Genomic DNA, 25,041 nt, shown 5'->3' with positions numbered 1-25,041 from the left:
CTTTACTAGTTTTATACCCAGAAGACCAAAAGTCACAATATAACAAAGACATCTGTACCAGAATGTTTACTGCAGCCCAATTCATAATTGCTAAGTCATGGAAGAAGCCCAAGTGTCCATCGACCCACGAATGGACTAGCAAATTGTGGTACATGTATACCATGGAATATTATGCAGCCTTAAAGAAATATGGATCTTTACCTCTTTCATGTTTACATGGATGGAGCTGAAACATATTCTTCTTAGCAAAGTATCTCAAGAATGGAAGAAAAAGTATCCAATGTACTCAGCTCTACTATGAAGCTATACCAATTTTCTTAAGTGTTCTGATCATGAATGGATGCTGGATATTATCAAAAGCTTTTTCTGCATCAATTGAGCGAATCATATGGTCCTTGGTTTTTAATTTGTTTGTGTGCTGAATTATACTTATAGATTTATGTATATTGAACCAGCCTTGAGACCCTGGGACAAAACCGACTTGGTCATGATGTATAATTTGTTTAATGTGTTGCTGGATTCTGTTTGTTAGGATCTTGTTGAATATTTTTGCATCTATATTCATTAGTGATATTGGTCTATAATTTTCTTTTCCTGTTGGGTCTTTTCCGGGTTTGGGGATCAGGGTGATGTTTGCTTCATAGAACATGTTGGGTAGTCTTCCTTCTTTTTCTACATTTTGGAACAGGTTGAGTAATATAGGTACTAATTCCTCTTTAAAGGTTTGGTAGAATTCTGACATGAAACCATCTGGTCCCGGGCTTTTCTTTTTAGGGAGATTTTGTATGGTTGATGCTATTTCAGAACTTGATATGGGCCTGTTCAACATTTCCACTTGATTCTGGCTAAGTCTTGGAAGGTAACGTGCTTCCAAGTATTGGACAATTTCCTTCAGATTTTCATATTTCTGAGAATAAAGTTTCTTGCAATATTCATTAAGGATTTTTTGAATTTCTGAGGAGTCTCTTGTTATTTCATCTTTGTTGTTTCTGATTGATGAGATTAGAGATTTTACTCTTTTTTTTCCTGGTTAAGTTAGCCAAAGGTTTATCTATGTTATTGACCTTTTCAAAAAACCAACTTTTTGATTTATTGATCTGTTGTATAATTTTTTTGTTTTCAATTTTATTTAATTCTGCTCTAATTTTGGTTATTTCTTTTCTTCTACTGGGTTTGGGGTTGGAATGTTCTTCCTTTTCCAGTTGCTTGAGATGTCCCTTTAAGTTGTTAACTTCCTCTCTTTCCATTCTCTTGAGGAAGGCTTGCAGTGCTATAAATTTCCCTCTTAGGACTGCCTTTGTGGTATCTCAGAGGTTCTGATAATTGGCATCTTCATTGTCATTTTGTTCCAAAAATTTGGCAATTTCCTTCTTAATCTCATCTCTGACCCAGCTATCATTCAGCATAAGGTTATTTAACTTCCATGTTTTTGTATGAGTATGCAGATTCCTGTTGTTACAGAGCTCAACTTTTATTCCATGATGGTCCAAGAAGATGTAAGGAATAATTTCTACTCCTTTAAATTTATTGAGGCTAGATTTGTGACCCAAGATGTGATCGATTTTGGAGTATGTTCCATGGGCTGATGAGAAGTATGTGTATTCAGTTTTGTTGGGATGAAATGTTCTGTAGATGTCTGCTAAATCCAAATGTTGGATGGTTAGGTTTAAATCTAAAATTTCTTGCTCAGCTTCTTATTGGAGGATCTGTCCAACACTGCCAAAGGAGTGTTGAAATCTCTGACTATTATGGAGCTGGAGGAAATCAAGTTGCTTGTGTCTGTTAGTTTCTCTTATAAATTGAGGTGCATTCTGGTTGGGTGCATAGATATTAATAATTGAAATCTCATCATATTGAGTATTACCCTTAACAAATATGAAGTGACCATTCTTATCCTTCCTTACTTTCGTTGGTTTAAAGCCTATTGTATCTGCAAATAGAATTGCAACACCTGCTTTTTTCTGATTACCATTTGCCTGAAATATGGATGACCATCCTTTCACCCTGAGTCTATATTTATCTTTTAAGGTAAGATATGACTCTTGCATGCAGCAAATATCTGGCCTGAGTTTTTGTATCCAGTCAGCTAACCTGTGTCTCTTTAGAGGACAGTTCACATTAATGGAGAATATTGATAAGTCTGGTAAAATTTTGGATATTGAGTTTTTCGAAAGTGGACATTTTTAATCCTTTCACAACTGTGGAAGTTGGAGTTTGATCAAAAGTTTCTGAGTGAGTTTACTTTTGTGGTAGAGGATTGGGCTGGTCATTATGGAGGATAGGTCTGAGAATATCCTGAAGAGCTGGTTTGGTTATGGCAAATTTCTTCAACATATGAATGTCATTAAAGTATTTAATTTCTCCATCATAAATGAAACTCAGTTTAGCTGGATACAGAATCCAGAGTTGAAAGTTATTTTGCTTTTGGAGGTTAAAAGTCAATGACCACCCTCTTGTGGCTTGAAAAGTTTCAGCAGAGAGTGTAGGATAATATTTAGAAATAAACTTATCCTACATCAAGCACACAAAGTAAATTCAGTGAGTTTAAAATGATTTGCTTTTCTTCCAGAGGCTTAAAGAGACCTGGACCCCCCCTGGGTTACTCTCAAAGTTAGGCTTTTTTGGAGTTGTAAAATTCCTTAGGCCTTTTCTCTGAAGCTGTATACCCTGTGAAGCCTGAGATCCAAGGGCATGACGCCCTTCCTCAGAGATACAGGCCAGAAGGTTGACATATGTTAACAACATATTGTCAGAGGTCTATAGGTACTCTGCCCTGAGGGAAGGACACAGTCATTACTTCATACTGAGTAAACTGAGTGAAGGCTTGAAGATAGTCTTCTATCAACTCTGTTCCCCTATGGCTTCTTTCATTTTTGTGACCTGCTCAGAAACTAGTCACTGTTTAGAGGAAGAGATTTACTACACAAGTGATTGCAGTGATATGATAAATATTTCCTTTCAAGTTAAATTACAGATATGTAAAAAAGAAGATAAGATGATGAAACTAACAGATAATAGATTAGGTGTGTACGTGACTGGAAGAGTAGAAAACTAAAACTTGGAATAAAGAATTTTGCTACATGCCATTTCATGTCATCTAACTGCGTGTAGTCTGTTTCTTGACTTAATAATTACAGGAGCGAGTTTACACCCACAGCAAAGCTGCTGTTTGTTCGTGTCTCCGGTCACGCAACAGAGAGATCTGCAGTCATTCTAATATTCTTCCATTTGTAGGTAATGGATTTTTTACATCTGGCTGCTTTGAGAATTTTCTTCTTCATATTAACTTTAGTGAAGTTAATTATAATATGCCCAGGGGATGTCTTATTGGGATTGAGTCATGCTGGGGTTCTGAAACTGTCTGCTATCTGAATTTCAGAATCTCTTGGCATGTCTGGGAAATTTTCTTTCATAATTTCATGGAGAAGGGCCTCTGTGCCTAGCGAGGCCACTTCATCAGATTCAGGTATTCCAATAAGGCGGATATTAGCCTTCTTTGAATTATCCCAGAGCTCTCTGAGAGAATGATCCATTTTTGCTCTCCATTTCTCTTCCTCTTTGAGAGTTTGGGGTTATGCAAAGGCTTTGTCTTCAATGTCAGAAATCCTTTCTTCTGCTTGCTCCACTCTATTACTGAGGGATTCTACTGTATTTTTCAGATCTTTGAGGTCTGCAAATTCTTGCTTCAGTGCGTCAAAATCTTTGGTGGTTTTGTCTTTAAATTCATTAAATTCTTGAGACAACTTTTGAATTTCTCCTTGATTTCTAATTCTGACTTTTGAATTGCTGCTCAAATTTCTAATTCCAAATTTTCCTCCATTTTATTAATCTTGTTTGCAATCCAAATTCTGAATTCAATTTCTGACATCTCAGCCAAGTGTTTATGAATGGGATCTTCAGTTACATCTGCCATATCTTTCCTTACGGGGCTTGATCTATTCTGGTTATTCTTATTACCAGAGTTTTTCCGCTGATTCCACCCCGTGATTGTTTTACACTGTTTGATTTTCCCCCTGAAGCTTTGTCGAAGACCCGTACAGTGCTATGGCCTGAGAAACTGGGGACCTGTTTGGTGTGGTGGGGCTAAGTAGTTCTGTCTTGTTTTCAGCTGGTTTCTGTTCGACCCTAGTGAAACAGTTACTCTGGGTTGAAGTCTCAGCTGTGGAGAAATACCAGTAATTAAATCACCCCCCCCACACATAGGCAACAATTGAAAAGGGTAAATCAAACCTTCCTACAACCACACACCCAGGGCACCACCTGAATAGTCCTCAGGCAATTGGCTCAGTTCAAAAGGTCCAAATCAATGGTCTCAGTCAGCACCTGTCTCGGGTGGGAGAGTTTAAAAGGTCTCTGGCAAGTGGATCACAGGGTCTGGTGACTACTCTGATATAGCTTGCTCCAGTGCTGTGTGGAGTCAGGAGGAGCCACCCAGAAAATAGATCAGTCTGGGAAGGTTGATGCTTCCTTCCCCACCTTGCACCTCTGTCACACACAGTCACTGATAGCCCCCCAGTTGGCTGACCCAGTTGCCTTTAGTGAACAGATACTCCAGGGATTCGCACCTACCTGAATCACAAGGAAATTTATTTCTGCTCAGCCAGGCCGCTGCGCTCTGCCTCTATCTAGCAGGAGGAGGTGATGCCTGACAACCTCAGGCGCTTGATGGAGGCTGGGGGGTGTTCACTCAGTTCCAGCCCCTCCCCTGATTGATGTTACTGACAGAACAGAACAACTTTGTGGGAATATGTTTCTGTTCCTGCTAAGTTTCTCTGCAGAAGAGAAGCTGTTTTGAGCTCCCAGAGCCTGCTCCTCAGGCCCTGTCTTTGCTCCTGCAGGTTTGTATTCGGTTACCTGTCAGTTCTAGCTTGTTGCCTTCCTTTGTCTATAGGCTGACGATCCCCTGAGGGCCGAGTGCATCTTAGGCTCAGTAAAGCAGTCCTCTGAGTCAGCCCCACCCTGGGAATTTCCTGGGTCTGTGAGTGTGTTTCTAGTCCCCGCGCTCCACCCAGGTCAGTACCACCTCAGGCAACCCCTTTACTCACGGGGCCTGCATTTCTGTCCCAGATCTGTTCCATGGTGGTTGCCACCTGAGTAGATGCCTGGCCTCCTCTGGTTGCCCAGGGAGACAGGTGGCGTGGCTTCAGAATCCGGGAATGATCCCTATTATTGCTAAAAGATGGCTGCTGCTCTGCGCCTCAGGGCACTGCTGCTCTGGTGTGGTTCCCTCTCAGCCATCCATCCTCTCCTCACTCCCGTGCCCCAGAGTCAGCACTGAACAGCTGCAGTTTAGGCACTGTCCACACCCCTCAAGAAATCACCCAAGAATCTGGACTCCTGAGTGACAGGCCTCCAGATCTCAGAGTGAGAGCGTAGGGGAGTGCTGGGAGCTCAGAGTTGCAGGTAGAGAAAATATACAGTTTTATGCCTAGCAGGAGAACACTGTGGCACCCTAGTAGGGGAAGTAGGTCCAGTTTTCAGAGGGTCTCTCCTATGGAGTGTAGTGGGAGGACCTTTGCATTCTGCTCGTTTGTTTGGGGGCACTCCGAGCCATTCTCATGGGGGAGGGGACTCCCGTCCACTTGGTGATGGATTTTGTACCTTTTGTTTGTATCCTTGGGGTCACAGCTCACCTCAGCGGGGTTGACATGCATTCTTCAACCTTCTCTCTTGGTGCAGCTCAAATCCACCAGGTTACTTGCTAAATTTCTGTCCTTTAACTGTCCTTCTGGACAGGAGCCTCTGTGGAAAGCTGGCTTCAGTCAGCCATCTTGTCTCCACCCCCTGCCTCAGATTTTTAGAAATGATTTTGCTTTTAAATAGTATAGTGTTAAAATTTATTCTCAGTTGGGGGCGGGACATAATTATAAGAGGGACTTTACCTAACAAATGCAATCATTGTAACCTGGTTCTTGTACCCTCAATGAATCCCCAACAATAAAAAAAAAAAGGCCAAAAACAAATACTGGTATTTAACCTTCATAAGTCCCAGTGTCTGTAGCAGCTTGGCACTTAAACAGTATTAGGAGAATTTCATTCAAAATCACAAATCCCACCCTGCATCTAGTTTCTATTGTACTTGATAAGCACCCAGATAATTTGTCCCTTTGCATAGTCTTGTCCCCACACTTTTCCATCTGCTAATTGTGTCACTAATACACTTCCTCTGGAAAACTGATACTCTTTCTCTGGACTCCCCATATGTAAATCCTGGTACATCTGTTTCCTCTCAGAACATTCCTCCTTATGATTTTTCCAGCCCCATAAATGGCTAATTTTTACTAGTGAAATTACTTCTGTTATCTATGTTTTGCATTTATTTCTTCTATACCTTACTGTTTAATTTCTCCTAGAACTATTGCATTCATTTTTTTTTATTTATTTCTTTGGTGTGTGGTATAGCTATTATTCCAGTCAGCAGAATGATTATAATGCTGCTTGTCATTACTTATTGGGGTTTATGGATGAGGGAATTATTCATATATTTTTATGGCCATATTGTAGTACATCATTTATTAATTTAAAGTCTATTAAACATACAGTATATGGGTTCTACTATGCCAAGTTTTCTTTGTGGATACAAAGGAAGCATAAGATTCACTTTCTGTGTTCGAGGAGTTCAGAATATTTGTTTTGAGGATAGATTTATCAGAAAAAAATTTAGAGGTTAAGGCAATGCATAATAGTTTGTCAAACTAAATGGTTCATTTGGTTAATAGAAGTGGCAGTTCAGAGAAGGAAGAGCTCAAACAGGACTATTTTTAGGGCAGAACATTAATGCTATATTTGTATTTACTATTATTTGCTTCTTACTAACTTTCAAAAAATTTCAGACCATCAGAAAAGTTGGATAATCTATAGTATTCACCCTGTTAATTCTTTTTTTTTTTTGTAGAGACAGAGTCTCACTGTACCGCCCTCTGGTAGAGTGCCGTGGCGTCACACGGCTCACAGCAACCTCTAACTCTTGGGCTTACGCGATTCTCTTGCCTCAGCCTCCCGGGCAGCTGGGACTACAGGCGCCCGCCACAACACCTGGCTATTTTTTTGTTGCAGTTTGGCCAGGGATGGGTTTGAACCCGCCACCCTCAGCATATGGGGCCGGCGCCCTACTCACTGAGCCACAGGCGCCACCCTCACCCTAGTTAATTCTAATGAACATTTTCTCACATTCATTTGCTCTTCATAACACACATGCACTTAGTTTTTTCTGAATCATTTGAGTACACACATAACTGCTTCAGCCTGTATCTCCTAAAACAAGGTATTTTACCATATAACTATCACACGTTGGAGATTAAACATCAACACAGTGTTATTATAGTCTATTTTCAGATTCTCATGTATAATTATAACTGATTTTGGTTGTGATCTAGGTTAATATATGCATATATTTAGTTGTCATGTCTCTTTAGTCTTCATCTAGAATAGTCTTTGTGTGTGTGTGTGTGTGTGTTTCATGACATAATTTGTTAAGAGTCTAGATTGGTGGTTGGCAAACTATGGTCTGTAGACTGAGTGCCTGTCTCTATAAATAAAATGTTATTGGAACATAACCATAGTTATAATATATACATATCATGTCAGAGTCCTTTTGCACTATAGTGGCAGAGTTGAGAAGCTGCAATAGAGACCATGTGTCCTGCAGTGGAGGACCTTCTGAGTGTTTACCTTCTGACCTTCTAAGAAGTTTGCTGATCCCTAGTCTAGATAATTTGTTATGTATGACCCCGTTTTGAGTTTGGGCATTGTTTCCTCAATTAGATTCAGGTTAAACCTTTTGGGCAGCAGTTCTGCATTAGTGATGGTATATCCTTCTTAATACACCACATAAGGAGGCACATGAGGTCAACTTGTCTCATTCTTTGTGATGTCAAGTCATGGGGGAGTTTTGTAATAAAGGAAGACTTCATAAGGTGACATTTTTAAACTAAATCTCAAGGATATGTCATGTATAATATAGGTGGAGAGAATGTTTTTCTAGTACACAATTGTAACATCCTCTGTTCTTCTAACAATCCTAAATTGTATGTTCATTCACATGGCTAGAATCATCGATAGTTTAACAACTTGATGATGCCATTGGTAGCAAATAATATATGGTAAATTTTCTCCACAAATCTGTACACTTCATTTGTTTGCTTTGGTAATTGCCTTTTTTCTTACACTGTGTATAAGAGTTCTGTGAGCATGTTGTTTCAGATTTTGGATACTGTACCTTCTTTAAGAATTCAATTTTACCTGTTTGAAACCAGTCTCTCAAAAGCATTGCATTCCTTGGCTCAGCATGAGCCACTTACACCGAGGGTGGTGGGTTCGAACCCAGCTCAGGCCAGCTAAACAACTGCAACAAAAAAATAGCTGGGCATCATGGCAGGTGCCTAGAGTCCCAGCTACTTGGGAGGCTGAATCAAGAGAATTGCTTAAACCCAAGAGTTTGAGGTTGCTATGAGCTGTGATGCCATGGCACTCCATGAGGGTGACATAGTGAGACTCTGTCTCAAAAAAAAGAGTATTGCATTCCAGAAGGAAATATTTGAATATATATATATATAGATATAGATATAGATTGAAGTAACTGAATAATGGATATGAAGCATCAGTTTATTTAGATGCCATTTATTTATACAATTATGGAAACATTAACTGTGAAAATAAATTAATTGAAAGAAAGTGAATATTATGGTAATGTTGATGGTAGTAGCAAATGGTTTAAAATTGCTTCCATATGGTTCCCTTGTAGTGTTAGTGCCAAAGGAGTGGCTGCCTCCTGAGTGTTAAAACCAAAAAAGAACGTTTATTGAATTATGGTAGTATGATTTGAATGTCATTTATTTAATATAATAGTGGAATTAGATATGCTTTTGAGGAAAAGATAAACTTGGCATAGGTGTTCAAAGAGCATCTCATTCCATAGTGAAGAATTTTATCGAAGAAATGATCTTTTAAGAATGTTATAAGCAAAAATGTAAGAGCAAATAAGATTTGTATAGACCTTTTATTTTGAATGACTTTTGATAGAAATCGTTGTCTTTCTAAAGACAACAAAGAAACCTGTTACAATATCATAGCTTCCTTACTGGATTTTGATGGCAGATGGTTTATTTAAAGACTTGAAAACTATAATTTTCCATTCTAGGTAAATTATCAAAATCTAGTTCTGTTCCTGCAAAGGACTATTGGAACATAGTAATCACCCTTGTAGAAAGACAGTTTTGCTAGAAATAGAATTCTTGCTTGACAAGGCTTTTTCTTTTAGCATTTGAATGTCAACCTACTACTTTCATTGTTCCTAAAACACTGTGATTAAGTAAACGAAGTGAAAGCTATGTTAATTAGTAGGATGTAAGCACTCCAATTTGTACAAATAATCAACACATTGAATCCCACAAAGGCATTAATGTATTCATGATCTATGTATATATGACTTAATTAAAAAAAAAAAAAGAAGAAGAAGAAAAGGTCATCTCTTGACTTCACCAGTTTGAACTTGGCAGGCACAGTGTTGGCAGCCAAGCAGTGGGGGGCTGCTTCTCCCTCTACCTACACCCTTTCCTCCACTGCTGGCAGGCCCAGGTTTCAGCCTTCATTGGGCTCTTTTTCTGTCCTCATGACAGGTGCCCAGGGAGAAGGGTTGGAGGTGAGGGTGTGCCCGCCGTCTCCGCCAGTCAGTGGCGGCAATTCCACCATGTCACTGTTGTCTCCCCTCAGCCACCAGAGCTTCCCGTTTGACAAGGACATGGCTGGAGAATGAGGAAGAGGCAGACGAAGATGCCTCCGACTCAGAGGTCAGGGTGGCAAGCTTGAGAACAGTGGAGTGACAGGGGTGTGCCAGCACTGAAGTTGAATCCGAAGATAACCAAGAACAGAAACAGGTAAGCCTACCAGAAAACAACCTGACACCATGGGAAGTGTGGTTTGTTGGCAAAGAAAAAGAAGAACGTGGCCGGCTGCAACAGAAAGCTCTAGATAGAGGAATTAAGTCAACAACTTGAGAAAAGAAAAGAAATGGAGGAAATGAAAAAAGAAAGATCATTGCTGAAGAAAAGCATGAGGAATGGGTTCCGAAAAAGAATGAGCAGAAAAGAAAGAGAACAAAAAATAAAGAAATGGGGGGGAAAAGCAGCAAAGGAATAGGAGAAAGAACATTTGCAAGAAAAAGCAAAAGAAAAATATTAAGAATGGTTAAAGAAAAAAATGCTGAAGAATGTGAGCAGAAGAAAAGGAAAAAGAAAAACAACAGCAAGCTGACTTACAGGAAAAAAAGGAAATAGCAGGGAAAAAGTTTAAGGAATGGTCGGAAAATGCAAAAAATACACCTCGTCCAGCTGCAAAGAGCTATGGTTATGCCAAAGGAAAACTTACAGATATTTACAATGGAAATTCTTATCCAGAACCAGCCTTTTATAATCCAATTCCATGGAAACCTGTTCATATGCCCCCTCCCAAAGAAGCTAAGGATCTATCAGGAAAGAAGAGTAAAAGACCTGTGGTAAGTCAACCACACAAATCATCATCTCTGGTAATAAATAAAGCCAGAAGCAATCTTTGCCTTGGAACTCTGTGCAAAATACCAAGATAGCACATGTGGGAAATAGCGTGTTTTTACCTGGAACTATTTAATTTTAAAATCAGAAATTGTTTTTTACTGCTCAATCAGTAACTCAACATTTGATTATTGACAATTCTTAATTTTTGCATTTGTATTTGGATCCTGAGAGTTAATTGAGGAAGATATTTTCTACATGTTGGTTTTTTTAAACTTTTCAAGGTTGATCTTGGCATATGGTTTTGCAGAATAAGTGACTGAATTTGTAACAATTTTGTTTGTATTTTGCTTGTATTAAAACTGTAATATAATAACAATAAAACCAAAGATTAAAAAAAGTTAGCTATTAAACTTACAGATCTCCTGAATGTTATTATGTCATTTTTTCTTGATCCTTTCAAAATTTTCTCTGTCTTGCCTCTCAACAGTTTGACAATGTGTCTAGGGGTAGATCTTTTTGGGTTTCTCTTATTTGTAGTTTGGTGGCCTTCTTGGGTATTTAGTTTAAGATTTTTATCAAATTTGGTACATTTTCTACCATTATTTCTTCAAATCTCTTTTATAGCCCTTTTATTCTCTCTTCTCTTTCTGTGACTCTGCTGTGACTCCCATTACATTTGTTAGTATACTTGATTTTTTTTCTGTCCTTCAGATTAGGTTATGTCTATCTAAAATAATAATTTCTTAAATTTGAAAATATTGTAGTCTAAAACTTAAGGTATCAAGTGTATATTCTTTTTGAAAGTTGTCCTACCAAGTACTGAATATGAAGTTTGATATTTGTTCAGATAACATTTATCATTTTAGCTCTGAGTCTGAAATCTTAGTTTTCATGATTGTAATACTTGTTGTACCTGTAAATAAATACATATATAAATAATACATGAATGACTTTCTCCATGTTGAATGAAGCACTTCAGTACTTTACTGATTTTTATAAAGCCAGATTAATTCAACATTTATTTTAAAAACCTTTCTTAAGGATTTGGCTCCCCCTGCTCTGTGGACACAGCAGCTGCGAAGGACACCAGGAGCAGAGAGGAGAAGCAGGAGGAAGAAGTCAACGGGGAAAACAGGTGAAGAGGAGGCACAAAGGCAGAGATTCCATGTGGGGGTCTGAGTACAGTCTAGCTGCAGAGAGCTCATGGTCACCCCTGCAGCCCTTTAGTGGGGATGGACCTGAATCCTGCGCAGATCGACCCCATTGAATGACAAGCGTGGAGGGGAACAAGTGATGGCGGCCCTCCTAGCCCAGCCATCAGTTGCACCACAATGGTCTTGGGGAGGGCACCACGCTGGTCTTGTTGGGGTGGCCCAATCTGTGGCTTTCCCAAGCCAGACCTCGTGATCTATTGCCAGATGCTTAGGTGCAGAAATGAGCGAGGAAGGGGTTCTGCAGGAGACTTTGCACTGGGGAGATGGAGGCCACCTCCCCCTTCAGTGGGCCGCAGGAGTGGTGTGGGGATCACAATAGCGCTGTGATTGTTGTCACACAGGTTGGCCAAGGGACGCAGTTTCCCAGAGGCCCTGAATGCTGCTGGTCTGTTCTGCTACTCCATCCAGCGCAGCCTCCGTCCCCCAGGCTTGGGTAACTGCTTCCAAACTGGTCCTGTGGCTTTGTAGAATAAATAGTTTGGAGGGCCCGGTTACCCCTAACTCCCGGACTCCTCGAGTCCGACCTCCTTTCCGACTCTAGGTGCCATTCAGGTCACTAAATCTCTGCCCCCTCTCCAGTGCAGCCTCTTGGGCCCGGGTTAGGTGCCCCTCTCAGGCTTGCAGCACCATTCCCGGATCTTCAGTCTGTCCCTGGCCCACACTGCAGCAGTAAATCCTACCCTTCCAGAGCCCCGCAGGAAGCCACGCCTCCAAACGTGGAGTTGACAGGCCTCTGAAAACCCGAGAGAACAGAACTCAGCGGATTCCAACAGCCAACAGCTGCGGATATTCCTAATCCTAGAGCACCGCCAGGGATCCTTTAACTTGTTTTTTTTCTTATTTCTTTTTCAAGGAAACAGAGTGGATTTTAACAGTTATTGTTAATTTTAATATTTCTTTCTGTTTTCTATTTCTTCTTCCAAGGAAAGAGAATTTTTATAATTAGAGTAAATTTTTTTCTTTTTTCTTACACCGGCTTCATGAACCTTCACAAGTGGTCCTGACAGGTAGCAAAAAAACTATTGTGATAAAGAGTTCAAGGGGCTGGGAAGATAGGATAAAAGTAAGGTTTCTACTTTCTACTTCATGGAAATGAAGTCCATGAATTAGGAGATGAATATACCTTTCAAATATTCAAATGTTAACTTCATGAATATGGAAATACTTTAAGATAGATCACCTTGGCAATGAAGAAACTGGTTCCTGGGCCCTCTACAAAGGCCAGTAGTGTCATCTAACTTTTTACTTCTTCAACCATGATTATCAAATCATGTACCTCCAAAGGAGAACAGGTGACAAAGACATTCTTAGGAAACACAAAGTGTTAGTACATTTTATAGAATGTAAAGGCAATTAAGATCAAAAAAGTTTAAGTTTAAAATTATTTCTTTCCTGAATAATGTTTGATATATGTTACTCATAAACATGAAAAATTAACCTTAAGTTCTCTAGGGTCAATGAAGAAAACCTGTTTCTTTTCTGAATCTTTGATAGTGTCTCTCTAATGTAACAGATTATATTAATTTAATAATTAAGAATTCTACCAATGGTAGATATTTTATTGAAAATGATCATAATGTATAAAATGTTTTTTATTGTACAACTCTCATTTTAATGTTTTCACACTTTTGAATGTTTCTTTGCATTTCATAGGTAAACTAATTAGAGTTCATTATATTAATGGAACTAACAGAACCAGATACCTTAAAGGTAGCTAAGTATGATATAGGTGCTGAATTTTCAAGCCTATCTTCTTGAGATAGATATTTAAAAATTCAGTCTTACCTTATCAGGTAAAATTGAAGTGATATTTTTACTCAGGCACCTTACTGATGTTGAAGGCAGAGCCCCAATAGAGCAGGTCAAGGTATTTATGAAAATGTCTAATGCCATGTAAGTGAATATGGATCAACATACAAATAAAAAGCTCTTTTCTTTTTTATTCTAAGGTATATTGCTTTTTTGTCAGAACCTCCTCAACTAAATACATCCAACTAGACTTTTTGGGATAGCCAATTACTCAATTTTTTTTAAAAAGAGAAAGAAAAATTAGTAATATTAAAAATATTATTTTCCCATAAATTTGTGGTGTCCCATCATTGCTGCCATAAATCATTTTATTACATAATCTGTTAATTGGTTTGAGAAATCCAAGGATCTTGTGACATAATTTATCTCATTAATTTTATTTGATCAACATTGATCTTTCCTTGATTACTTTTAGCTTTTGGTAAGAAGCCTGGTCATTGTATAGATGGATATGTTCACTTAAAGGATCTCAAAACTCAACCCATGAGAAGATAATTTTAAACCCTTTTGTAAATTGTGTCTTATCTAAACAACTTTTCACTTTTGTAAAGGTTTTTTCATTTTTTAAATTTTATTTTTAATTATTACGGGCATATGATAGTTGTATATCACTTTTTATTTTAGATTAATATGAGGGTAAGAATATTTAGGTTACACTGTTTGGGTTTCTAAGGTAAAATTCAAATTATAGTTGAGGCCTTCATCCTGAGGGTGTGTTATATACCATTACAATGCAAATTAGGTGAACATTTACCAATCCCTCTCCCTCCTCTCTTTTACCTTTTCCCTCTTCCTTGCCCCCACCTGAATATACTTGTGCTTTTTGTCATGTGGGCATGTAGTTTTCTTTGTTGGTTTCATATTAGTATTGAGTACACTGGAGGCTTACTTTTCCATTCTTGTGATACTTTTCTAAGAACAAAGTACTTCAACTCCAGGTAAACATGAAAGATGTAAAGTCTCCATCTTTTTATGGCTGAATAGTATTTCATGGTGTACATATACCACAGTTTATTAATCCATTCATGGGTTGATGGGCAGGAGTATTTGATGAAGTTGCTGGGCAGTACCTCTAAATCTCCCACTTGGAAGCCCTGGACAAAACTGTCAGTCTACAATGTGTCACCTGCAGCCAGTTCAACATGCACCAAGGACCAACGGTAACCCCAGGAATCCAGTTGTATGGAGCAACGCCCTTTGAGAACTTCCAGGTAGACTTTACTGAAATGCTCAGGTTTAGAGGGAACAAGTACCTTCTGGTTATGGTCTATCAGACTTGGAATAGGTAAAAGCCTTCCCCAGTGGGTGGTGCCTGTGGCTCAGTCCCCCTATACCGAGGGTGGCAGGTTCAAACCCAGCCCTGGCCAAATTGCAACAACAACAAAAAATATAGCTGGGCATTATGGCGGGTGCCTGTAGTCCCAGCTACTCAGGAGGTTGAGGCAAGAGAATCGCCTAAGCCCAGGAGTTGGAGGTTGCTGTGAGCTGTGTGATGCCATGGCACTCTACCGAGGGTGACAAAGTGAGACTCTGTCTCTACAAAAAAAAAAAGCCTTCCCCACCAGGATAAAAAGGACTCCTAAAGTAGTAAAAGTATTGCCCAGAGAAATCGTCCCATGGTTTAAGTTGCCACTCTGGTTTAAATCTGACAATGGGCTAGCCTTCATAACAGAACTAGTGCAAATAATAAGCTAAAGCTTTGAATAACTTATAGGCCTCAAAGCTTAGACAGGCTAAAATGCATGAACAGGACATAAGAACAGAAATTGGTAAACTCTGTCAGGAAGCAAAGCTTAATTGGATACAGGCCTTTTCACTGGTGTTGTTCAAAGAGGCCTCTGTCAATTGTCTGCAATTTAGCAGGAACTCCTAAAAGAACAGGGAAAGACCAAACTGAATAGACAAAAACCCTAGAAAGAATAGCAAGGAAAATATCCACTGGGGTAATTAACTGTGTTCTGTTTAGTCTTTGTCGCCCTCGGTAGAGTGTCTGTACATCCTTTCTCTCTGGAGAATCAAGGGGACCAAGTCTAGGTCCAGAATCAGAACCTGGTCCCCTGAAACCAAGGTAGGAAGGACTTTACACCATCATCTTAACCACATGCAGAGCAGCGAAGGTAAAAGGAATACTCACCTGGAGTTATCATAGCAGGCTTCACTGCCCCTTGGAAAGTAAAGGTAACTTTTAAGACAGTCAACATGCCCTGCTCCAGCCACATACTGGGAGCTGGCTGGTCAACACATGGCTGAAGCCTGAGGAAACTGGAGGGACTTGTCTTAATTGGACTTTGGACTTTGGGGAAAGGGGGGAAAAATGTCACAGGGAAAAGTAAAAACTCATATGTATATTAGCCCACCACCATGGTACTATTAAGGCCTGAGTAGATAACCCAAGAAGAGTCACAGTCTTCTTGGGTTATCCCAGGAAGTGCTAAAAACCTCAGTGCTAAAAAGTAATTAATATTGGCACCTGCAGAAACAAGCTGATACTGAGACCCCAAATTAAAATATATTGGAGTCTCAAAAGGGGGGAACGAGAGAGGATACCTAAGAAGGGTGAGGTCTAGGAGAAGGGTAGGTCTTCTCAAGGAGACCACAGGGATATACCTGCAGGGTCCTTTCCATGGTGACTCAGCTCTTGGGAATTTGTAAACTTAACTTCCTGGAACTTGGAAATTTCCAAGTTCTGGGAAATCCTGTAGTTCTGTAGGGGCTGGAATAGCATCTCCCGCTTGATTCAAACTGGCCAATGAGAAGGGTACCTGTGGGGTGGAACTTTTTGACTGTCAATAAAAAGGGAAAGACCAAGCCAGTCGGGGAGCGCGGCCGTTTGGAATTCTTCTATGCCACAAGCTCCCGGCTGGTAAATAAAGCCCTTCCACTTATAAACATGGTGTTTGGGTGCTCTTTCTCTCCATTGGGCCTCGTCTTCCTGCAACATAAGGAGTATTTTTAAAAACCTAGATAAGGAGCATTTTTAAAAACCCAGTATTTTTTATCTGTACCACTTATATGGCATGATACCCTAAAGGGAAAGAACAAGATATGGAAGACATAATATAAAAAGACATAAAATAGGCTCAGCGCTCATAGCACGGTGGTTATGGCATCAGCCACATACACTGGAGGCTTGTCAGGTTCTAACCCAGCCTGGGCCGGCTAAACAGCAATGACAACTGCAACAAAAAATAGCTGGGCATTGTAGCAGGCACCTATAGTCCCAGCTACTTGGGAGGCTGAGGCAAGAGAATTGCTTAAGCCCAAGAGTTTGAGGTTGCTGTGAGCTGTGATGCCACAACACTCTACTAAGTGCAACATAGTGAGACTTTGTCTCAAAAAAAAAGTCATAAAATAGAAAGAGAAGCCAGGAAAAGAGAGAGGCATAGTAGAATAGAAAATAAGGCTGTAGAAGAGAGAGAGGGTTGAAGGGAGTTATATGTAAAGTTACTATAATGTTTTCTCCAGTTATACAACATTATTCTACTTATACTTGGTTAGATGTGAACTCTTGCCTAACCTAGTATGGGTTAGTTTGGTTTTCTTTAGAAATTACGCTTTTTTTCTCCCATACCTTTTCTACTAACATCTATCTTCCTTGCTTTCTTCATTTGATAGGAATTTTGGAATTGATAATAGTAGAGGCAGAAGCCAGAGGTAAATATTGGTTTTAAGCCTATCATTAATTGCTACTATTGACATGTAACATGTTAACAAAGAAATGTTTCACAAATTTGTATACATTCAGGGTTTATATATGACATCTTCAGGGCCTGGCCGTGACCTCTTCAAAGGATTGTCATGTCTTCTTTACAACTGGGTGGTTGCAAAACTGGTTAATCAGTTCATCTGTACCTAGGTTAACAGTTGCTAGAAATTGGTACTAGTCAAGCCATAAATTTAAGTTCCATTTCTCTTATAATAGTATAACTCTATATTCCAGCCTCAGCTGACTAACTTCCACTAGACAAGATAAAAAATAGGCTAGTTAATGAAAATTCCTCACTTCCCTTAGGAAAACCTCTCTATTACTAATAGATGGTTGGGTTAGGAATATTAGAGTATTCAAAAGAGAGCGTATAAAAGAAAAAACCCTTTGCCTTGGTTTCCTGTTACCTCCTTCTTGTCACTAGGTACCAAATGTGGGGTCAAGGTTGCTAATATATTTTATGAAGGAATATAAGTTTCAGTAAAGAGGGGCATTCCATACTGAATTAAACTACTCTATAAAAATCAGATTCAAGTTTTCCTTTCAAATTATCTAATTTTCCTTACTTTTCCACCTTCTTCAGATACTATAGACAGGATTAAAATGACTCAAAGGTATTCCAACCAAGGAGAGAGACGTAAAGGAAAAATTTAGATAGGCTCAAGGAAACCTTGATCTGAGAAAAAATAAAGTAGATAACAGCCAAGTAGGATTGGCTCCTGCTCTCTTCCTTTTAACTAACTCATTACTGACAGGCTTACGCAATATAGCATATAAGAAGGGATTCACTATAAATGCTGTGAAACATATTTAAAACCTAGTAGAATTATCCCACCAGTGTATATTTCAGTGGAGTTTTTGATTTTTTTTTTTTTTTTTTGAGACTCACCATGGGTAGAGAGTGTCATGGTTTATAGCTCACAGCAACCTCAAACTCTTGGACTTAAGCAATCTTCCTGCCTTAGCCGCCCCAGCAGCTGGGACTATAAGCATGCAACAACATGCCCAGCTAGTTTTTCTGTTTTTAGTAGAGACAGGGTCTTGCTCTTGCTCATACTGGTCTTGAACCCCTGAGCTCACGCAATCCTCCCACTTCATTCTCCCAGAATTCTAAGACTATAGGCGTAAGCCACCATTCCCAGCCTCAGTGGAGGTTTATTAAGAGAGGCTTTAGGATTTAAGCAATATGAAAAGCAAAAACATACTTTAAAGAAGGTGATTGATTAGCATTTTACAACTTTTCAATATATTCTAGGAGAAACTATCTATCAATAATATAACCCACTGATTTGCTACTATAGCAAAATGATTTTGTCATTTACATTAAGTAAACTAATTAATAATTTAAATTAATGAAGTAAATTAAATATAATTAATGTGTTAAACATAAGTAAATTAATGAAGTAATTAAAGACTTCTGCCTTTAACTTCATTAATTTAAAAATGAATTTGCAGGCTCGGAGTCTGAAGCACAGTGGTTACGGTGCCAGCCACATATACCAAGGATGGCAGGTTCAAACCCGGCCCAGGCCAACTAATCAACTGCAACAAAAAAAAATAGCCAGGCATTGTGGTGAGCTCCTGCAGTCCCAGCTACTTGGAAGGGTGAGACAAGAGAATTGCTTAAGCCTAAGAGTTGGAGGTTGCTGTGAGCTGTGATGCCACATCACTCTATCGAGGGTGACATAATGAGACTCTGTCTCAAAAAAAAAAAAAAAAAGAATTGGCAAATAGAGGTGCTCTGGTTCTGGTTCTGGTTCTCCCTGCAGGATGAAGAGGGGCCTATAGAATATCTCTTATTTCCTTCCATTCTAGTTAATCAACAAGGTACCTCCTTCTGTATGTACCTTTTATTTACTTTTGCCATGTTGCATGTTGCATCACATAATGATTGTGCCCACCTTCACCATCTGACTGTTGGTAAAAGTGTACATTTTCTCATTTCCTCTTTTATCACAATGTCCTTCATTAAGTCTGAACCCTATTCCATTTGTGATTATATTTAGCACTTGCTTCTTCAAGATTCTTAAAGTGATTGTAATGATTGTTCTTTGATAAGAACATGGATGTGTAATATATTATTCTACTCTGGTTAATATTTAAAAATTCTAATAATATAAAGTCTAAAAATAACTTTTTCTGTTATAGACTAGTCTGTCCAGAAGACAAACAATACATCCTTCAAATAGATTTAACTGCAGGAGACAGAGCAGTTTCACACCATATTCTTCACGTGAACTTCTGTTGTGTATTCCAAGATGATTCAGTTGACTATTGTGCTGACTAACTATTGTGCTATTTTGGAATAGCACAAAAGATCTTATTTTTAAGCTATCAATGACAATTATGGCATGGCTGTCAATTACAGAGCAAGAGAAAGGGGACGTTATGATTTACCAACAAGAAAAACTAGAATCAGTGCTAAGTAGTTCATTATAAAAACCACCAATCATTTGTCTGTATTTGCTTCTTTTTCATTGTTACTGGGCCATATCATTTCACAACAACAACAAAAAGTAACTTGTATTTTAAAAGGCAACTTGTTAGTATAAAATTAACCCATTATGTTTCTTTCAGTTTTTTCTAAGAGTATTTATAAATACACCTAAATAAACTGACAATGTACAGTACAAATAATTGTTGCTTTTTCAAAACTGGAACTCTATTTGATTTATTGAATTATGCATGATGATGAATTGCATTTATGGTTATGAACCTTATAAAAAATAAATAATTTCCTTATGATTTATTTACTCATTTTGAAAACAATTATTGTGTGCACATAGCAAGAGATTGTAGCTTACACTCACCTGGTTTAAGTATAAAGTCATTGTTTTTAAGAACCCATCTGAATCAAATTTCTAAAAGTGACTAGTTCTTTTATCCCTAAGAGTGATAGGAGAAGGAAAAATTCACCACAGAGATGAATAATAAGAAACCAACTAAACTTCTAATGAACTTTTAAAGGTTGCATGTAGGCAGGCATAATATATTACCTATCAGCTCTTTCCCATGGGCCTCTACTGCAAGTCTTAACACACTTAAAGCCAGGGCCTAGGCAAGAGAGCTGAGAAGCATCTCTCTGAAGCACAGTCATGCTATTCAATATAAAAACATATCCCAATAAACCACTGGACAAGGAGAACGTGAGATACATGGAACTGGCTTGATCCAAGGCTGAACTAGCTGTCAGCCCAGCTGACACACAGACCCATGAAACTGAAAGTCAGTCAGTCTTTATAGTCATAAGCCACCAAAACTTTCAGGTTATAAAAATAAAAAACCCTAACATAAGCATTGAGAGGTGTGGATCCTGTTTCCATCATTTAAATGTGGCTATCCAGGTTTCCCACCACCACTACCGAATAGGGACTTTTTTCCCCCAGTGTATGTTTTTGTCTGCTTTGTCAAAGATTGTATGAGAATATAAGGATGATTTTATCTCTGGGGTCTCTGTTCTGGTTCATAGGTCTACGTCTCTGTTTTTATGCCAGTACCATGCTAATTTGGTTACTATAGCATTGTAGTATAGCCTGATGCTTCCCTATTTGCTCTCATTACAGAAGGTTGCATTGACTATTCATTTTTTTGTTTGTTTTTTTCTGGTTCCATATGAAGTATAGAACTACTTTTTCTAGATCTTCAAAAAATGACTTTGGTATTTTAATGGAGATTACGATGAATCTGTAAATAATTTTGGGTAGTATAGCCATTTTAATAATGTTGATTCTGCCAATCCATGAGCATCACATGTTTTTACATTTTATGTTATCCTCTCCAACTTCCTTCTTCAGTAACTCATAGCTCTCCCTATAGTGGTCTTCTACTACCTTAGTTAAATATATTCCTAGGTGGAGTATTTTATTTTCTTTGTTGCTTCTGTGAAAGCTATTGAATATTTGATTTAATTCTCTGTTTTATTGTTTTTGGCATATTTGAAAGCTACTGATTTTTGTACATTGATTTTGTAAACTGAGACCTTGCTGAATTTATCAATTCCAGGAGTCTCTTGGTTGAATCTTTGGGGTTTTCTAGATATAACATCATCAGCAAGAATGATAGTTAACAGAATTTACAAAGAACTCAAACAAATGAGGAAGAAAAAATTAAAGAACCCATTAAAAAGTGGGCAAAAGTCATGAATAGAAACTTCTCAAATGAAGATAATCTAATGGCCAATAAACACATGAAAAAATTCTCAACATCTCTATAATCATTAGGGAAAGGCAAATCAAAACCACAATGAGATATCACCTAACTCCAGTGACAATGGCTCTAATCAAAAAGTCCCAAAACACAAGTGCTGGTGTGGATACAGAGAAAAAGGAACAATTAATCACTTTTGATGGAACCGCAGACTATTACAGCCTCTATGGAGAGTAGTATGGCGATACCTCAAAGAACTACAATTTGATCCAGCAATCCTATTAGTAGGTATTTACTCAAAAGAAAAAATAATATTTTATTTTTTTAAAAAAAAAAGAACACTTGCATTGGGACGTTTTTAACAGCATAGTTCACAATTGCAAAGATGTAGAAACAATCCAAGTGGCCATCAATACACAAGTAGTTTAATAAAATGTGGTATATGTATACCATGCCATACTACTCAGCCATAAAAAATATGGTGATCTAGTATCTTTTGTAACAAAAGATAGTTACCTGGATGGAACTGGATACCATTCTTGTATCACAAAAATGGAAAAGAAAACACCACATGTAACAAATACTAAATTGGAATTAGTAGATCAACACCTATGGGCACATCTGGAAGTAAAACTTAGTGGAAATTAAGTAGGAAGGAAAGTGAAGGAGAAGTTGGGTAAATTCACACCCAAATGGTATAAATGCACCCATTCTGATGGACACACTTATAACTTTGACTTAAAATGTACAACAAAAGTAAACTATGTAACCATTATGTGTACCCCCTGTAATATTCTAAAAAAATTTTTTAAAGAAACTAAATATAAACTGAAAGAAACATATGGTTAGTGAGCACAGCTAGTTATGAGCAACTGTCATCTTCTAACAGGATAGCAACTACAAGAATGTGAATCACAGAAGGACCAGAACAGTTTGGGTGAAATTTAGTGCATTTTTTAAATTGATGATAAATTTATGTGGCAAACTTTGTTCTTCTGTGGGGTATTAAAATACTCTTCTTTATTTTAATATTCAAATTTACATTTTGAGTAGGGAATGTAAGCATCATAGATTATCTTGTATTATCTTTAAATCCAGATGAAATTTTCCCAAAGCATCTTGGACTGAATAGCAGGTGTCTCTGCCTTCACATGACGGGCTCCACCTGAAGGCAACAAAACCTAAGGTATAAAGTGAAATTCTGAGCTGGGATTTTTAAGCAGCTTAAAATAGTGTTAGGAATAATGTCACATCTTTGGATTTAGTCACTTTCTTAAACTCTCCTTAATTGCTCATCTGTTGAACATACCATTTGTTTCTTGTAGGGACCTTGCCTGATACAACATTAAAATAATTACAACATGAAGTGTACCTTTTAAAACTTTTATTTATATCACACTATATATTTCTTATGAAGAACTGGATAAGTTGAAAAGTTGAAACTTTTATATTTCTCTGTCTCTTTCTTTCTCAACACACACACACACACACACACACACACACACACACACACACACACACACCAGAAAGCCTAATTAAGTAGCTTCATTCTTTTGTCTATAGAAGTAACCACTTCTGCTGATTTTCTCCCCTGTGGATTCATAGGAAAAATATTACCACCTTATAAAGGAACAGAGTTACCAGAACCAAGTTTGAGTTCCGAGTGAAAAAGTCCAGGGAGGAATAGTAATCATATATAACCAGTGGCCAATCAATATTAAAATTAGTTAATAGTGACCCATTGTATTTCACCTACCACAACCAGAATGGCCCAGAGCAGATTCCTGTATCTGCCTCAAAACCAACCCTCTCTCCAACAGAATTGAGATTAAGTTCTGATTACTAACTGTCTCCATAAGTAGAGATATTAACAAATGGAGTTTGGCTCCCAGATTCCTGAAAGGGCATTTATTTTGGACGTAGGCAATAAAACAGAACTGGAATAAGGAAAGAAGAACATAGATGAATTAAAATTCCAACTTGTCAAGGGTTTAGAAAAGAAAAAGCAATAGACTTCAGGCAGAAGACATGTTTGGGTATCACATCTGCCATGTAGTAGACTGTATGACCCTCATTTGTAAAATGAAAATAATATTTACATTCTCACTAGTTTGTTGTCAGGATCAGAACAGATAATGTGTATGACAGTCCTTTGCATATGCAGACAGAAGGAAGAAGGCTATGACTAGCCCAACTTACTTGACAATCTCATCAACCACTATTTATTTGATGCTTATCTACTGTGCAGTAAGCAAACAGTATAATTAAGGAGCAAGAAGTATGGGAACCACTGACTGGCACCATGGACAGAGTATCTGTGTTGCCATGATATTCATTGTGAATTTAACACGTGGGTAATTTAAAAAGTTTTAAGATGCACAAAAATCAAGAAACATAAAATCTGTGTGGATGGGAACATAAAAGTCCTCCCAGCCACGCTTGCATGTGTGAATCAGATAGGATGCCATTGTCTATTTCTTCGAAGTAAGAAAATGGACCATAACACAGTCTGTCTCAAAACTTTCACAGTGAAATGCCGAGGGAATTCTAGAAAGATGGCCGACTAGTAGTAACCCTCAGCAGAGGCTCCTAACCAGAGGGAGAACAACTGGACAAAATTGGACTGTATGAAGCTAAAGGTGGGGAACTGAGCCAAGAAAGAGGTTCAGCAAGCTGTGACTCCAAGGAAGAGCATTTAAGAAAACAAATTACAGGTACAAAGCCTATCCTCTAAAGGATCAGAGACCCCTCTCCCAAGTGGGAGGCCTGCTGCGGGCTCTCTGCAAGCGAGCAGAGAACAAAAGACCTCTCATTTTACCTCACTTGGAGAGAGCCACTAAACACTGGGTCTCTTTCTCCAGGAAGGTCCCACATGTGAACCTAGACACCACCCCACATGGCATGAACAAATATTTTCCCCCACAATTCCAAACTCCCAGTCCAGCCTTCCCCCAATACATGGCGGTCTGAAGTTCTGCCCCCTGCAGAGCCCAGAGTGTTTGGTCTTTTCCTGAGAGATTTTGGCATAGTGTGGATCACCAAATATCAGGATGGAATCTGCGACTAGTGGGGAAGAAAGTGGGCATAGCAAGAAAGGGACACTCAGCAGGAGGAGGAGCAGTCCCCTGGTTATGACTTTGCACGGCCAGTGGTGGTGTTGACCCTCAGTTTCGGGCTGTGTCTGGCTGGAGGGTGCAGAACCCCCGGCTCTGACAGTACCTGCAAGCAGGTTTCTCAGTGTGAACTGAGTTCAGTGTGGGGCTGGTCCCCGGCTCCAACTGGGCTGGGAGCAGAGGCTTGCCGGGTGTGGACTGAGACCTGAGGATAAGGGCATGGTTCCCTGACTCCATCAGAGACCTCTGAGTGTTAACTGAGACCTGCAAGCAGGGGCATAGTCCCCTGATTCCAACAGAGCCCACCAGCAGAGGCTTGCCAGGTGTGGACTGAGACCAGCAGGTGGTGTTGTGGTCCCCTGACTGAGCTAGTGGGCTCAAGCCCGTAGCTCAGTGAGTAGGGTGTCACTACATATACCAAAGCTGGCAGATTCGAGCCTGGCCTGGGCCTGCTAAACAACAATGACAACTGCAACCAAAAAATAGCTAGCCATTGTCGCAGACACCTGTAGTCCTAGCTACTGGGGAGGTTAAGGCAAGAGAATCGCTTCAGCCCAAGAGTT

General features: G+C 38.9%; 1 protein-coding gene and 1 pseudogene across 3 annotated transcripts in view; one reads left to right on the top strand and one right to left on the bottom strand.

The window, feature by feature from the left end:
• ENTPD1 (ectonucleoside triphosphate diphosphohydrolase 1) overlaps positions 1-25,041 on the bottom strand; it is a 187,343-nt gene that overhangs the window by 9,734 nt on the left and 152,568 nt on the right. Inside the window, exon 10 of one of the 3 annotated variants that reach the window (XM_053582846.1) lies at positions 22,371-22,546. The exons of 1 other annotated variant lie outside the window; for it this stretch is intronic. In XM_053582846.1, the coding sequence (XP_053438821.1) occupies positions 22,454-22,546 (93 nt within the window). In that variant the 3' untranslated portion in view covers positions 22,371-22,453. Of the gene's footprint in view, positions 1-22,370; positions 22,547-25,041 lie in introns of those variants that run through there. One more of the 3 variants, XM_053582848.1, reaches the window with a different exon arrangement.
• On the top strand, positions 9,444-10,871 carry LOC128580664 (coiled-coil domain-containing protein 34-like; annotated as a pseudogene).

Source organism: Nycticebus coucang, chromosome 3, assembly GCF_027406575.1.
Source record: "Nycticebus coucang isolate mNycCou1 chromosome 3, mNycCou1.pri, whole genome shotgun sequence".
Lineage (NCBI taxonomy): Eukaryota > Metazoa > Chordata > Mammalia > Primates > Lorisidae > Nycticebus > Nycticebus coucang.
Note: the sequence above shows the minus strand (reverse complement) of the source record. Positions and strands in the feature narration are given on the sequence as shown.